Here is a 14,718-nt window from a genome sequence, read left to right as displayed (position 1 = left end):
TTCTTTTGGAAGAACATGCGTGGCGCCCCTCCTTTTGTGCCCCCACTCTGTGTGGACACCCTTAGACCTGGGTGTGCATCTGTGTTTACCTAACAGTGCGATCAGTTTGTGACTGAGTATGAGCCCGTGCTGATCGAAGTCCTGGTGGAGGTGATGGACCCTTCCTTCGTGTGCTTGGTAAGTTCCTCTGGGTGGCTCTGCATGGAAGGGCTCCTCTGAGGTTGCGGCAGAGTCTCGGGCAGGGGGGTGGGAGGACATTCTAGGCCTGCAGCACTTCACTCGGCAGTGCTGACTTTTTGGAAGCACGTGTCAGAGCTCTGATTGTAGCTGCTTCTAGAAGCCGGTAATCTCTGGTTTTGGAAAGGATCGGTAGAGCGGATCTAATTCTTTCCTCCTCCATTTGCCCTTTTTTCACCGTATAGAAAATCGGAGCCTGCCCTGCAGTCCGTAAGCCTCTCTTGGGAACTGAGAAGTGTGTCTGGGGCCCTAGCTACTGGTGCCAGAGCATGGAGGCGGCGACCCAGTGCAATGTGAGTAGCCCAGCAGGTGCTCCGCAGGCCTGCCTTGTCATTTGGGCAGCTCCCACGACAGTCCTGTGTCAGTAGGCCCCTCTGCAGTCAGCTCTCTGCCCTGCCTTTATGTCCAGGGGGTGGGGGATATCTGAGGCCCAGGGGGGCGATTAGGCTTATCTGTCTTGGCCCAGTAAAGGCAGGAAGACTGCGCCCTTGCCCTTGAGAAGGGTGGGGGTGTGCTTCAGTATTTTGTGCTACTGTTTTCCTGTTCTTGGCTTTAATTCTCCTGTGACAGGGTCAGGCTCACATTCACATGAGGCCACCCCTGAGATTGCACAAGTCCTATCCCTTGGGTCGGTCTTAAGCTCGGCCTGTATCTTCACCTGAGGCCAGACGGCTGTTCTCGAATGGTCCTGAGAGCTGGCACCACCCAGGTGTTGCAGGGTGCTGTGGCGCTGACTTGACCGCACAGCCGCCGGTGGTGCCCCACGCTGCTTTCTTGGGTGGAGACGTGTGTGGACCAGTTGGTTACCTAATGTTCCTTTGTGCAACTTTTTCTTCCTTGAGCGGGTTCCTCGTGACCATGGGGCATGACTGTGCTGGTGTGGTTGCATCAGTTTGGCGACGCCCGTCCCGGCCACAAGGGGCTCCTTGTTCCTCCAGGCCTGGCCCACAGCACAGTCAGTAGAGGAGTAGGCTCTTGCTGCTGTTCTGGGCAGATGTGCCCGAGGGGCCGTTGCCCTCCGGGCCAGAGCTGGTGTGCACCCAGTTGGGTGGGGAGTTTTGCCCTGGGGGCCCCTCCGTGCCGCCTGCTGAGTGCCGGGACTCCCGAGTGTAATCAGATGGGAGGGGACCTGGGCCCTACGTGCATGGGTGCTCATCTGGAAAACATGCAAGTGCTTTGTAGCTGCTGCCCTGGATGCTTGCCTCAGGAGTCCCGAACACTGGGGTGGACACGCGCTCCCCAGTTTTAAATGAGGCGCTGTCTAGCTGGCTCAGGACAAGACAGCTGGTCCCGGTTTTGGGTGATGTCTGATGCACTAATGGGCCAGGGGTGGAATTTGTCACATGAAGGCTAAACGCAGTTTCCTCTCTCCTGTCAGGCTGTCGAGCATTGCAAACGTCACGTGTGGAACTAGAAGGGATGTTCCTTGGAGAAACTGCAGCATCTTTTCCTACTTGTGTGTCTGGGGGCAGTGAACACAGATCTGTCGACTCTGTTATAAAAATAGGACCCCCTCTCCCCTCCCCTCATTTCCTGTCTCCTGATTGTAGCATTGCCGTCAGTGGGGGAGGCGTCTCGCCCTCTGCCACCCATAGCCGCTTCAGTGTCCCTTTCCTTTGCCTAGACAGGTGAGGATGTCCTGTGCGCCGGGAGTCTTTCAGCCTGCCCTTGTGGTGGGTCCCGGCCCGGGCCTTGTTCTGAGCCCTCTGCCTACCCCATGCGGGGACCGCCCCTCTTCTGGGCCGATTGGCTGCTATTCATAGCAGCAAAACAAAGGCAGTTTTATAAGAAAGATTAGAGGCTCAGAATAATTAGGCTTTTTAAAACCGCGTTTTTACCATAGGGAGGATTTAGGAAGCAGCTGCTCAGGAGACCTGGGTGAGGCTTCGGTTTGTGTCGACCTTCGTTTCGGCTTTCCTGTGTCTTTGCTGGTGATGCCTTGTTTGGGGTTCTGTGGGTTTGGGTGGGAGGGGCAAACCTGCCTGAATGTAATCTGCTAGCTCCACGTGGAGGTCCTGTGGGTCTGCTTTTGCGTGTGAGCGTGGACAGTGGTGACCACCTCTTGCTTTTGTGTTTGCGTGGCCGTGGAAGCCTTGCTTTTTTGTGCGTCTGTACTGCTGCCCAGGGCCCGCCTTTGCTCTCTCTGCTCCAACCCTCATTTCCAAGATGTTCTTTCTGACCTTCAAATAAACGTGGATGACCAGCTCCTAAGCCTTTGGCTTTCAGGTAGAGGGTCTGCTGGGTGTGCTGTCCAGGGGCCTCGGCTGCTGCCCTGCTTCCTCTCCGTTTGGCCTCCTCTTTTCCACTTCTAATTGCCAGGAGACAGCGAGATACGAAGTTGCTATTAAATGGACTTAATGACTTTTTTGGTTTGTTTTGCACTAAAGTTTCTGTGATTTAATAATAAATAAAGTCTGTTAACCAGACCTGAGCCTGAGTGCTTCCGTAACACCCCAGCCAGGGGAGTTTGGTTTCTGACCTGTGGGTGTCCAGCAGTCCTGTAGCCCCACTTGGCCACAGAAGGCAAGCAGAGTGGGCAAAGAAATCCTACTTGGCTCCTCTCTGATTGACCCAGGGTCGCAGTGGTTGGTCAAAGGAACCCCTGAAAGTCAGGCCCGGATCTGCCCTGCCCTTCACCCTCCCCCCTTCCCTGGGCCAACCGAAGGGAGGGTAGTTTACCAGAGCCAGAGCTAATTGAATGAACTACTGATTCCTTGTGAGTTGCTTTTCTTATTTAAAATTCAGACCATTCCAGAAACGTTCAGTGAGTACCAGTTAAACAAAATCAAGGGGAAAATGTTGAGGGAATAACTTAATTTAAAAAAGGAATACACACAAACACATTCAGAACCCAAGAGAACACCAGTCATTTCTCTTCAGGAGCCGGGCACGTTTGGGAAGCCAGTGAAATGTAGAGAACGCCGTTCACCGACGTTGACCATGTCCACGTGGGGAGGCAGGGATCACTGTCAGCCCCTAGCTGGATGTCCAGCTGGGAATGTGCTAGAAATGCATTGGGACTTGAACTGAAGTCAGGGAGCCAAGGCCAGGCAGGGTACGCCAGCTCTGGGCCTCCCTCTTCTGGTCTGAAAGTCGGGGGGAGGGGAGGGGAAGAGGGCCCGCTTGGCCTCTTAAGAGCTCAGCCTGGGCTGAGTTGGTCCTCACGCTCCTGAGCCCCCGGTGACCCTCCTTACCTGTGTCCTTAGATGCTTAACATTTTTGTTTGGTTTTCTTAAAAAAATAACAAATTTTATGAAGATAGAGGTCAGGTGCTGAATGGGCATCTGGCAGAAGTGGAATCTGAGCAGCTGGTGCGGGCTGCCACCAGGCCAGCCCGAGGTCGTGCGCCCAGAGCCAGCCTGGGGAGGGGCCCACACTGTGGTCCTGCTCTGTCCTGCCCTGGGAGAGATGGGGGCAGGTGCTGCTCACACCGGCGAGGCTCCCGTCTGGTCATAGCTCTGTGATCTCCAGGGGGCTCTCCAGGATCACATCACGAAGCTTGTGCAGGGGTGTAGATTTGGCTGACTCTGTGCGGGCGTTGCGCTCAAAGGCACTGGCTTCAGCTGTGGTCAGCGTCTCCAGTGAGCGACCCAGGCCCTTCTGGTCGTCCTCGGGCAGGCTGTTAAGGTCAGTGGCCAGCAGAGTGCCCGTGCTGCCGTGCACCGCGTGGATCCCGTCAGGCCCCTTGAGCTCTGTCGGCGGCTTATGGCGGAAGCGCAGGCTGCCCTGACCGGGGCTGTGCTCCCCTGGCTCCTCCTCCAGCTCAGTCTGGATCAGCTGCAAGAGGCCAGGATCCCCCAATGGCTCTGAGACCCACCCATGCTCAAGGTCATGCCCAAGGGCTGAGCAGGTGGATGGCCCCAGAGTCCCACCTCCTGTGTCCATTTCCTTCCTACTGCCCACAGGTAGCTCTGCAAGCACCTCTAGGCTTGTGCTGCAGTGGGCTGGCCTGTCCAGCTGGTGGCAGTGTTTCTCAAACTGGGTATAGAGGGGAACCCGGACACTTAGGGTGTTAGGGATGTGTTTTTGCTTCCCATGAGAATCTTGAATTTTGTGTATTTGCTTTGAGAAGGGTCCTGTGATGGAGTTTTGGTATCTGGATTTGTCAACAATTTGTCCTTGAGCAGGACATGAAGGGAGTGTCCACAGGTGAAGTTGGAGGGGTGATAGGATATAGTAGAAACTCAACACATGGTGGCACTTTTGTCCTGGGTGGAACTGTTCATTGTTAGCCTATTCCGTTTGGGAATTGGCCCAACTGGAAATCTGGGGTCTTGAAGAAAGTGAATTTTTAAAGTGTTGACATCATTGCAGGCAAAAAAATTTATGTAGGCCCATTCGACCCTGCAGCCTGTTTCCTATAAGGACATCAGATGCCTTTTAAAGGCATCTTTTTGGGGTTCAAGTCTGAGAAACACTCCTCAGCACCCACTCTAGGAAAGCCCACTGCAGAGCCCAGGAAGTAGACTGGGCCTGCCGGCTGACTTCCTGGGCCCCACCCATTGCTGTCTTTGGCCCTGGCTGCTGAACTCTAGGGATTGAGAAGGATGTGGGTGGCTGGAGCGAGAGAGGGAGGGAGGGAAGGAATGAGCACCCCCAGGGCTGGGGCACAGCACACAGCTCCGGGCCCGCCCGGCTACCTCAGAGATGGAGGAATGGCAGGAGGAGGCTTTTTGCACCATCCGCTGTGCAAAGAGCTTTTTGAGCCGCAGGTAATCCTCCAGGACCACCTTGAGCAGCGATCCCTGGGGGAGCGAGAGGGTTAACCCCCCACCACGGCCTTCCCCTGCCTGTCATACCCCTTGCTCACTCCCATAACTCAGATGGAGGTGATGGAAGGTGCATAGGCACCTGATCCGAGGGGAAAGAATTGGGAGCAGAGCCTGGTGACAGTGGCCAGCTAGAACCCACGTGGGCTCCAGGCCACTGCAGGCCGAAGTAGCTCCTGGTCAGCCAGATGCCCTGGCCTCTCTGAGCCTCGAGGTGGAGAAAGCTGTTTCCCAGGATCCTCCCCCATCCCTGTATCTTGGGGAACTGGTCTGAGCTCAGCCAGAGGCCTGGGTGCGGGCCCCTGAGGGGGTGTGGTGCAGAAGCCTGCAGGGAGGGCTCACCTTGATGGGTCCCTCCCGAATGATCTGGCCCAGCTTGGCAATGTTGTCGTACTCTTGGATGGCTGCCCGCAGGTACCGGTCATCATCAGGCTTGACTGCTGCTGGTTCACGCCCAAAAGTTCCCTGGGGAGAGGGGACATTAGCCGGAGCAGAGGTAGACCGCATGCACACGTATGTACACACACCCAGGGTAGTGGATACAACCCGCCACCCTCATCCCCCAAGGAACCCAGCTCCTTGGCAGGCAGTGGCAAAGACCTGCTTTACCTCCACCCCGTCCCGCACGGTTGTCCACCCCCTGCCCCTAGCTCTGGCCAGGGCTCACATGGGTGCGGGTGGGGCTATTCCATAGGTCTGCGATCTCACTCAGGTTCTCCGGCAGGTCGTCCTCATGCTCAGCCTGGGCGGCCAGCTCCAGGTTCCGGCAGAAAGGATCCAGCCACACGGGGTTGGCCCTGCAGGTGGGGAGTGGGGTGGGTGGGGTGCGGAGGGACAGATGCCCTTGTAGCTTAACCACTAACCCCTGCTCTTTTCTTTGGCCAACGGTAGTACCTTCCTGGGACTGGAGGTTCATGGCCTTGAGAAGTAGGCCCCTAGCCCATTGCATTTGGGCGCACAGCCACGCTAGGATCCCTCAAGAACCAGGACATGTTGATCTCGATTAGTTTTGGTACAGAGGCCTCACTCTGCACCTGGAGTCCAAGTCTGTGTCTGCTGGAACTGGGGGCCCAATTGGGGTGTTGATCCCAATCCCAGCTCAGCCAACACTTTGTAGAGAAAGCTGGCCACCAGGGGGCACCCACACCCCAGATTTTAGCTGGTCTGGTCCCTCAGAGCTTGAGGGGTGTCAGACAATCCGCTCCCACTGGGTCCTGGGCATGCCTCCTCAAAGTGACCCTGAGGTCTCAGGGGCCCCACTCACCCGTCGAAGGAATACTTGTTGGTGTTGGGCATGTCCATGATGTCAATGAAACCACGATTTCCTGTAGGGAGAAGTTCTGGGGCATGGAGGGGAGGGAGGCACCCTGCTGTGGCTGGTGGAGCCTGAGCCAGCCTTATGAGGCCTAGGTAGGCACTCTAGGCCCCCAGAGGCCCCTCCTGCCTTGTCATCCTCACCCCCCCACCCCCCCGCCCCGCCTCAGTCCCCCATTGTAGCCCTTGCTCACCTGCCGAGCCAGCCACAATGGCTTTGAGCTTCCTCTTGTGTCTAGAGAGAAGCAGAGAGAGGGGCTGGTGAAGGAGGCTGGGTGGGGCTGGCACCTCAGGGCCCTGCCTGCCTCTGTGACTGTCCCAGGAGCAGGGCTGGTCAGCCTTTCCCAGGGCAGGGAGGTGGAGGAGTCACTCACACGGTCCTGTAGTACCAGTTCATGAGGATGAACAGCATGGCAGCCAGGAAGAGGAGGATGGCCAAGACAATGATCGCCATCTGGGGGAGTGGGGCCAGGCGTGAGTGGGCGAGAGCACCCAGGGCAGAGGGGTGGTGAGGTGGGGCGCCACCAGGAGTACCTACCTGCAGGGCGGACATGTCGTCGGGCAAGCGGGCAGAGATGGCAGGCTGCACGTCCAGGACGTTGTAGTTGCGGAAGAGGTTCCGCAGCTGCTCCTTGTTCTCGTCAATCATCTGGATCACCCTGAGCGAGGGGAGGGGGCCTCAGCTTCCCTCTTCAGCCATTCCTCAAGAACTCATCCCACTCAGAAGGCTCTGCTGAGCTCCTGCCTCCGACCCCCAGATTCACCCCCACCAAGCTTTGCAAGATCAAATCCCACTCAGCTAGAATGGTTTTGTATCTTACAGGGTTTACCACTCCTCATACAGGATCCTGCTTGTTTCCTCACCATCCATGTAATACTCCCATTTTACAGATGGGGAGAGTTGGACTCAGAGGGGTGGAGCTCTGCTCACACCCGCAAACTACTCTCTACTAGCCCTGCCCACCTCTGGGCGAGAGCCCCACACAGCAGGCCTGATGGTGTTATCGGCCTCTTTTGGTGGGTCCCCTCCCCGGCTCCAGGCAGGCAGGTGGACCGACCGGACCCCACCCACCGGTCCACGTCCAGGATGCGGTTGGTGTCGCGATTCACCACGTGGATGAGCAGCTCTGTCTGTGCGAAGTTCACCCGACCCTTCTTGTCCACATGGAACTAGGTGAGAAGAAGCGTCAGGGGGCGTGGCAGGAACAAGGAGTGGGATGGGGAGCTGCTCCTGGCCTACCCTGCCGATAAACCTATCACTGCTGAGTGCTCACGGAGGACCACGCGTGATGTCAGTCGCTTGGCTGCATTGGGTGGGCCAGGTGCTGTCACTGGCCCTATTTTTACAGGTAAGGATGCTGATGGCTAGAGACGTGGAAGGACTTTCCCAAGGCCACGTAGCTAGGGAATGACTGAGGGGCTACAGAGACCCCCCCTTCATTCCCCTGACCTCTCCGCAGGGGCAGTGCCCCATCCCTGTGGCGTGGTCCTCCTCCCCTCATAGCCCGCAGACCCAGGGTGGGTTCCATGGGGCACCTGCACGTCATCAGTGTTGACAATGGCGCCGGTGATATTGGAGAGCAGGCGGATGAACTCCTCCTCAAAGCCACGCACGCGGTCGGGGATCTCGTTAATGACGATCTTAACACGCTGGTCATCCCTCAGGATATAGATGCCGATGATGGCCGTGTCATTGTGGCCTGCGAGGTCCCGGGCCACAATGTCCACCACAAAGTAGCCAGGGCTGTAGGCCATGAAGAGGTCAAAGGTACGCAGGATGCCATCCACACTCCCTGCAGGAAGAGCCCGCGGGCAGGGTGCAGCTCAGGGGCCACCCAGTGCCCCTCAATCCCCTGGGGAGGGGCAAGGGCCAGGGGCATTTGGACACACCGAGGGGAGGCTGCATCTCAGGCCACAAGTCCCCGCAGGGCCTGGCAGAGCGAAGCTGACAGAGAAGGTGGGGGGAGGGGGGGGACAAGTGAGCATGAGTGTTCCGTTCATCTGAAGGAGCAGCAGTTCTGACCTCCACTTGGTGGGTTATTATCCTGGGAGAACGCAGCCAGTGCTGCCACAACCGGTGCTTCTAGAGATTTCTAAGGTTTTATTTAAACACTGCAAGTTAAAACACAACTGTGGGCTGCAGTGTCCCAAGGGTGACAAGTTTGGGACTCCACTGTCCCAGGCAGGGGCGATGGGAGACGTGTGAACACCTCGGTGTCTGTCTCCGTCACACACACGTGCACTTCAGAATTCCACAACCATACTAGAGACATAACCAGAGGTCGTACAGCAGTCTTCTCTTAGAAGACCATAGACCTGGGTTCGAGATCTGCCACTTTCTCGCTGTGTGACCTTTGGCAAGGTACACAGCCCCTCAGTGTCTTAAGTTACCAAACTAAGCAGTAGGAGATGAGAGGACATAGGGATGATGTCTGGTTGTGTGACTGGTTGTGAATCAGCCTTCAGAGGATGGTTAGGGGGAGCATATCTGAAGACAGAGGTGAAGGTCAAGATGGGATTTCAGGAAGTGAAGACAGGGCGAAGGCCAATGGAGGATGGTACAGAACAGGCTGAAGGAGTGAGTGGTGAGGGGCTCAGCTTGGGTGGGCATGGGGCCCTTATAGATAGTGGGGGGCTGTGGAGCCAGGAAGAGAGGGGACCAGGAGGAACACCTGGTGAGCTTTGAAAGCCAGGCCAAGGAGTCTAGACTGACCCCTGTAGGCGAGAAGAATGGGGAAGGTTTTGGGTAAGGGGACACCCTCCAGGCCTTGCAGAACATGACCCAAGAGGCTCAGTTGTCCACACAGGCCGATGCACAAGTAAACATGCACGTTTTCAGGTACATATGTGCTCTTTGAATTCTGGCTCCTCAGTGCTTAGCACAGTGCCTGGCCCGGGGGAGGGGGAGGTACATAAATAGGAAGATAGGTGGACACACCAAAAGGAGGATGGGAAGGTGGATGAATGGACAGATGGGTAGATGGGTAGATGGATGCATGGATGGGCTGACTGACACACGGGTGGGTGAACGGATGGATGAATAATGGATGAGAAGATGGGAGAGATGGAAGGAAGGAGAAAGTGGGTGGGTAGATGTAGAGATGGAAAGGGGGATCAGAGACTAGAAAGATCGGTGGGTGAGTGAACGGAGTAACAAATAGCTGGCTGAACGATGGCCAGATGGGTGGGTGGACCGAAGGACTGACATGGCTGGCTGGCCAGCCACTCATACCCTGTGGTGCCCACACAGACCCCATCTCCTCCAGACTACAGTCCATGCAGTGACAGAGGTCTTGGGTGGAGGCTCCTACCCATGGTGAAGACCTGGCCCACGTCCTCAGAGTCATTGGCAAGGGCCCGGAAGTAGTGGATGGCCAGGATGCTGTAGAAGACCAGGCTGTTGTTGCCAACGTCTGCGTCCAGGGCCAGCACCTGGATCAACTCTGAGCCCACCTTGGCATCGGTGGCCACTCCTGCAGAGAATGGGCAGGTGGGTGTAAGCGGCAGGGCAGGGGCCGCCCCGCCCCCCAGACCCAGGCTCTGGCCCCTGCACCTGCAGTGTACTCAGCCTTGGTGAAGCGCGGGGGCTGGTCGTTGATGTCTTCTAGCACGACGCGCACCTCCTGCAGGGTGAGGTCAGTGACCAGGTCGAGGGCTGGGGAGGGCCCACGGGGAGGTGTCCAGCTGCGATTGCTTGAGGCCTTGACGATGAAGGAGAAGACGGCTTCACGCTCCCGGTCCAGGTCCCGCAGCACCAGCAGACGCCCGTCAGGCTGCAGGTGGAAGTTCTTCTCTTCGTTGCCGGCTGAGGACGGGACCACGGCACAGGGTGAAGGGGCAGGGCTGGGGTGGGGCATATTTGGGTCATCTCCAGCCCCAGGGTAGGTAGGGCACTAGCCCTGGCAGGCCCCACCTGCAATGAAGTAGTACACGATGGCGTTGGGGCCCTCGTCTGCATCCGCGGCGCCTGTCACGTTGCCCACGAGGGTGCCACGTGGCGAGTGCTCAGGCACTCTCAGCAACTGGTACTGGGGGCTGCCTTTCTGCAGGGGGGAGGGGGACGTCACATGAGGGCCAAGGCCAAAGGACCTTGCGCAGTACCTTTGTAGGTGCTGAGGGACTTTATTGCCCAAGGCTTGTGGGGTGAGCAGGACCTCTGTAACCTCAGGGGAGCGTGGGCTGGGCCTGGTCTGGCAGGGTCTATGAAGTATCCCAGCACCTGAATGGATGTTTGAACAAGGGGGCACACTCTTTCAAAAAAAAAAAAAATTTTTTTTTTTTTAAATAACTTATATTTTTGAGACCGAGAGAGACAGAGCTCGAGTGGGGAAGGGGCAGAGAGAGAGGGAGACACAGAATCGGAAGCAGGCTCCAGGCTCTGAGCTGTCAGCACAGTGCCTGATGTGGGGCTCGAACTTGGGAACAAGATCATGACCTAGACCGAAGTCGGACGCGTAACCCAGCCACCCAGGTGCCCCAAGGGGGCACACTCTTATATGCACATGGATGTGCACTCAGAGCCTCCAGGGAATGTCACCCCCATGTGCCCACAAGAAAAAACCCCATCAAGTTGTGGAGTATGAGTCTACACGAGCAGCTCGGCTGGCCCCAGCTTGGTGAAGCGGAGCTCAATTTCAGGTTTCCTGTGTGCTCTTGTGCGTGCAATTAGGTGAGTTATAGCTCTAGGGGTCAGGCGTATTTGCCTGCTTTTTTGACTGCTGGGTAGTGCCTTGAAATAGCAGCAGCTCAATAAATGTTGTAGGAAGTGCATGCAGTTTCTGAACGTAACCACATGTATATGGCACAGTGTGCACAGGAGAGCCCTGCGTGTGTACTTGCAGGCGGGGAGTCCCTGTGTGGGTGCGGGTTGGGGGGAGGGGGAATGGGCGAGCTCACCGGGGGCCTCACAAAGAGAGGTTCGTTGTCGTCGATGTCCTCCAGGGCCACTTGCAGCGGCTGCATGGTCTCGTATGGCACTGGCTGGCCCAAGTCGCTGGCCACCAGGATGAGCTGGGGGGTGGAGGGGTACAGTCAGAGGAGGGCACTCCCTGGGGGCCAGGTCCCCGCCCTTGTGGGCATTCTAGGTGGGGAGGTGGTGGCCCTGCGCCTAGAGGACAGCCCCTCTCTTGGCCCCGCCCCTCGCATTGGGGCCCGCCCCCTTACGCTGTACACAGCCTGTTTCTCGCGGTCCAGGCGCTGAGCGGTCTGGATGAGGCCGCTTATGGGGTCGATGGTGAAGTACTCCCAGTCCCGGTTGCCAGCCGTCTTCAGAAAGCTGTAGCGCACGGCCCCGTTGAGGCCCTCGTCCTTGTCTGTGGCATAGACCTCATATACATTGGAGCGCAGCGGGATCTCCTGTGGTGGGGGGTGGAGGGGCATGGCAGGGAGGCTCCTTGGCCATCTGAGAGAATGCCAGCTCCCACGCCTGGATGGAGCTCTTGTGCTTTGTCCTCACTTAGCAGAATGCCCTTGCCACCTTCTGGCATCCTTAGGAAACGCCTGCCTGCTTAGCTGGACTCTCCTGGAGTCTCGGCATCTGCTAGAGCGTCCCTTCACCCCACCCCCACTCCACTACCCAGTGATGGTCCCAGCTGGTCTCCATCCACCACGCTTCAAAGTCTTTCAGGGTTATTGCCCTTCCAGGGCCTTCCCCCGTCCCTCGGATCCCATTGCATGCTGAGATTTGGAAGGCAGAAGGGGAACCCAAAAGCTGAGGCCACAGCCACCATTCTGTTGCTCGGTCTGTCTTGCTCTCTGCTACCCTAATCACAGGAGCCTTAGGTGTCCCCAGACAACACCGTCTACCCAATGGGGTACATGAAAATGAGGGATAGGCTGGTAGGCTGACAATGGGTGGATAGAGAGGACACTTGGGTTCTGGTCTAATTCACCACGTGACTTGGACACACCACTTCACGTCTCTGGACCTCAGTCTCCTGATTCCCTTGAGTGAAGTCTCAGATATCAGCAAATCTGATGGGTATCATATACTGACCCATAATAAGCTGTACAGGCACAAGGCAAAGAGCAAGTTTCTTGGCTTTTAGCTGGAAAATTATCAGCTCAGCATGGTTTCACTGTTTATCTCACTGATCATGACGATCAGAAACTCTGAATGGCAGTTACATCTAATTAATGAAAAGTGGGATGACAAATAGGTAATTACTTAACGCAGCTGGTTCTCTGCGAGACACAAATCTTTCAAAATTTGGAGTCTTGAAGGGAAAAACGTAGCAAATGGGCCTTTGTTGTGGAAAAAGAACTAGATTATTATTAATTTATACCTTACCTCGTTCCACATAAAAAGATTTGAGACAATTTATAAGAATGTATAAGTTATAATAAGAGCAAACAAGTTAAAAAAAAATCGGGGTAAAGAAAAAGAAAATGGCGGCACCTGGGTGGCTCAGTCAGTTGAGTGTCTGACTCTTCTTGATCTTGGCTTGGGTCATGATCTTGTGGTTTGTGGGATCAAGCCCTGCGTCGGGCTCTGTGCTGACAACACAGAAGCTGCTTGGGATTCTCTCCTTCCCTCACTCCCTGCCCCTCTCCTGCTTGTGTGCGCGTGTGCTCTCTCTCTCAGAATAAATAGACGTAAAAACTTTTTTTTAAAAGGAAAAGAAAATGATTGGCAGGAAGATGGAAACTGAGGGGTAGGGGTCCAGGTTTGTGCACTAAGTCCCTGTGGGGTCATTTGGCATAGGCTGACTGCTCTGAGCTCCCTGGCGGGCAGTGCAAAGAGGACTACTCTGTCACTGCAGTAGGTGCTGGAAAAAGCAACTCACAAGGTAGGTGCACAGCGTTTCCTAGAGCGCAGCCCTGGGACAGATTTCTCCTGTGGGGCCTCTCAGAGGAGACAGAGTGACGACAAGGACTTGATGCTGACATTCTGAGAGGTGGAGGCATGCTGAAGTTTGGGGAACAGAGAGCAAGTGGGAGACACCCCGATTATACCACCAGGGGGCAGGTCGGGCCTGGGTGCTGAGAGGAAGGAGGGAAGGGGCAGATGAAGGAGTACTGCCTGTCTTTACAAGGCAATTTAAACAATATTTTTAAAAAGTTTATTTTGAGAGAGAGAGAGAGAGAGAGAATCCCAAGCAGGCTCTGCACTGTCAGCATGATGCTGGACATGGGGCTTGATCCCATGACCTGAGCTAAGGTCACGAGTGAGACCCTTAACTGACTGACCACCCAGGCGCCCCTACAAGGCAATTTAGAGCAAGGAACGAAAGGGTGGGGGAATTCTGGAACCTCAGCCACTTCCCCTTGTTTCTTATTTTGATGCTGGTACTCAATTCCTAGGCATGGTATCAGCAGGAACAACAGACAGACGGAAGGAACATGTGTGTTTATTTTGAGACACCAATATGGGGGGTGGTGTGAGTTTCCGGGGAGACTGGCTTTTCTGGTAGACTTCTCGGAGCAAGAGATGGGGCATCTAAAAAACACCCAGAAAAGTCACTTTCTCAAGGTCATTGGCTGGTAGCGACAGAGTCAGACTTGGGCCCCTTGTGCTGGCACAGCTCAGCTCATACTACTACCCGCTGTGTGACACTGAACAAGTCTGTCTCCCACTCTGGCCTCAGCTTCCCCACTTTCACAGAGGGGCCCTTTCAGTCTCCCAGGTGTGACTGCAGGAGGAGGGAGTGGGCCGGATATGGGAAGGGAGATGTTGGTGGGCGGGAGGACCAGGGGACAGCAGTACCTCTCTGATGTGGAGGACGGTGCCGTTGGGCGGGCGCACGAAGATGGGGCGGTTATCATTGACGTCGATGACCTCCACCAGGAGCATGGTGGTGCCCCAGAGTGGAGGCTGTCCGCCATCCGTGGCCACCACGGTCAGGTTGAACCTCTCGTAGGACTGCAGTGGCCGCTTTGTGGTCACCAGGCCTGAGTCTATGTCCACGTGGAAGGCCTCTGGCAGGTGGGACAAGAGAGCAGGGCCTGGCTCTGGCTGAGACGTCCTTCCCATCCCTCCTCCTCCTCCTCCTCCTCCTCCTGGCCCTGGGGCTGCCCCTCTCACGCCCAAGGCATCATGGGTGGGGAGCAGACTACTTACCCACGCCAGGGCCCTCAAGTGTGTAGGCCAGCTCCCCATTGGAACCCTCATCCTGGTCGGTGGCCATCATGGTGATGACTGAGGTGCCTGCCGGCTCATTCTCATACACGCTTGTGCTGAACTGGGGCTTGGAGAACTGTGGCCGGCAGTCATTGACGTCTAGCACCTGGATCACCACCTGGGGGCGGGGGGGAGGTTAAGGTCAAAGGTCAGGAGCATACTAGGTTGCTGCTTCAGGTGACCCGGTCACACAGCAGTAAGCCAGGGTGGACAGTGCCCACTGTTGGAGTCTGACCTCAATTTCTTTAACCCCGAGTCTCAGTTTTCCTTGCCGTTGGG

At 56.3% G+C, this 14,718-nt stretch overlaps 2 protein-coding genes across 3 annotated transcripts in view; one reads left to right on the top strand and one right to left on the bottom strand.

The window, feature by feature from the left end:
• LOC102948682 (prosaposin) overlaps positions 1 to 2,663 on the top strand; it is a 33,211-nt gene extending 30,548 nt beyond the window's left edge. For both annotated transcript variants that reach the window (XM_007095719.2, XM_007095717.3), the window contains 3 exons: positions 97 to 177; positions 423 to 530; positions 1,616 to 2,663. In XM_007095719.2, coding sequence (XP_007095781.1) covers positions 97 to 177; positions 423 to 530; positions 1,616 to 1,651 — 225 coding nt within the window. In that variant the 3' untranslated portion in view covers positions 1,652 to 2,663. The remainder of the gene's footprint in view (positions 1 to 96; positions 178 to 422; positions 531 to 1,615) is intronic.
• A 106-nt stretch (positions 2,664 to 2,769) lies between these two features.
• The window catches only part of CDH23 (cadherin related 23), a 365,372-nt gene continuing 353,423 nt past the window's right edge, over positions 2,770 to 14,718 (bottom strand). Inside the window, 17 exon segments of the mRNA XM_042960117.1 lie at positions 2,770 to 4,014; positions 4,878 to 4,982; positions 5,349 to 5,471; positions 5,674 to 5,803; positions 6,271 to 6,331; positions 6,515 to 6,555; positions 6,695 to 6,774; positions 6,859 to 6,979; positions 7,393 to 7,490; positions 7,857 to 8,113; positions 9,632 to 9,793; positions 9,874 to 10,125; positions 10,234 to 10,363; positions 11,217 to 11,330; positions 11,484 to 11,675; positions 14,026 to 14,237; positions 14,380 to 14,557. Of these exon segments, the coding sequence (XP_042816051.1) occupies positions 3,688 to 4,014; positions 4,878 to 4,982; positions 5,349 to 5,471; positions 5,674 to 5,803; positions 6,271 to 6,331; positions 6,515 to 6,555; positions 6,695 to 6,774; positions 6,859 to 6,979; positions 7,393 to 7,490; positions 7,857 to 8,113; positions 9,632 to 9,793; positions 9,874 to 10,125; positions 10,234 to 10,363; positions 11,217 to 11,330; positions 11,484 to 11,675; positions 14,026 to 14,237; positions 14,380 to 14,557 (2,583 nt within the window). The 3' untranslated portion in view covers positions 2,770 to 3,687.

This window comes from Panthera tigris, chromosome D2 (assembly GCF_018350195.1).
Source record: "Panthera tigris isolate Pti1 chromosome D2, P.tigris_Pti1_mat1.1, whole genome shotgun sequence".
NCBI classification, from domain to species: Eukaryota; Metazoa; Chordata; class Mammalia; order Carnivora; family Felidae; genus Panthera; species Panthera tigris.
The sequence above is the reverse complement of the archived record's forward strand: the minus strand, read 5'-3'. Positions and strand labels throughout refer to the sequence as shown.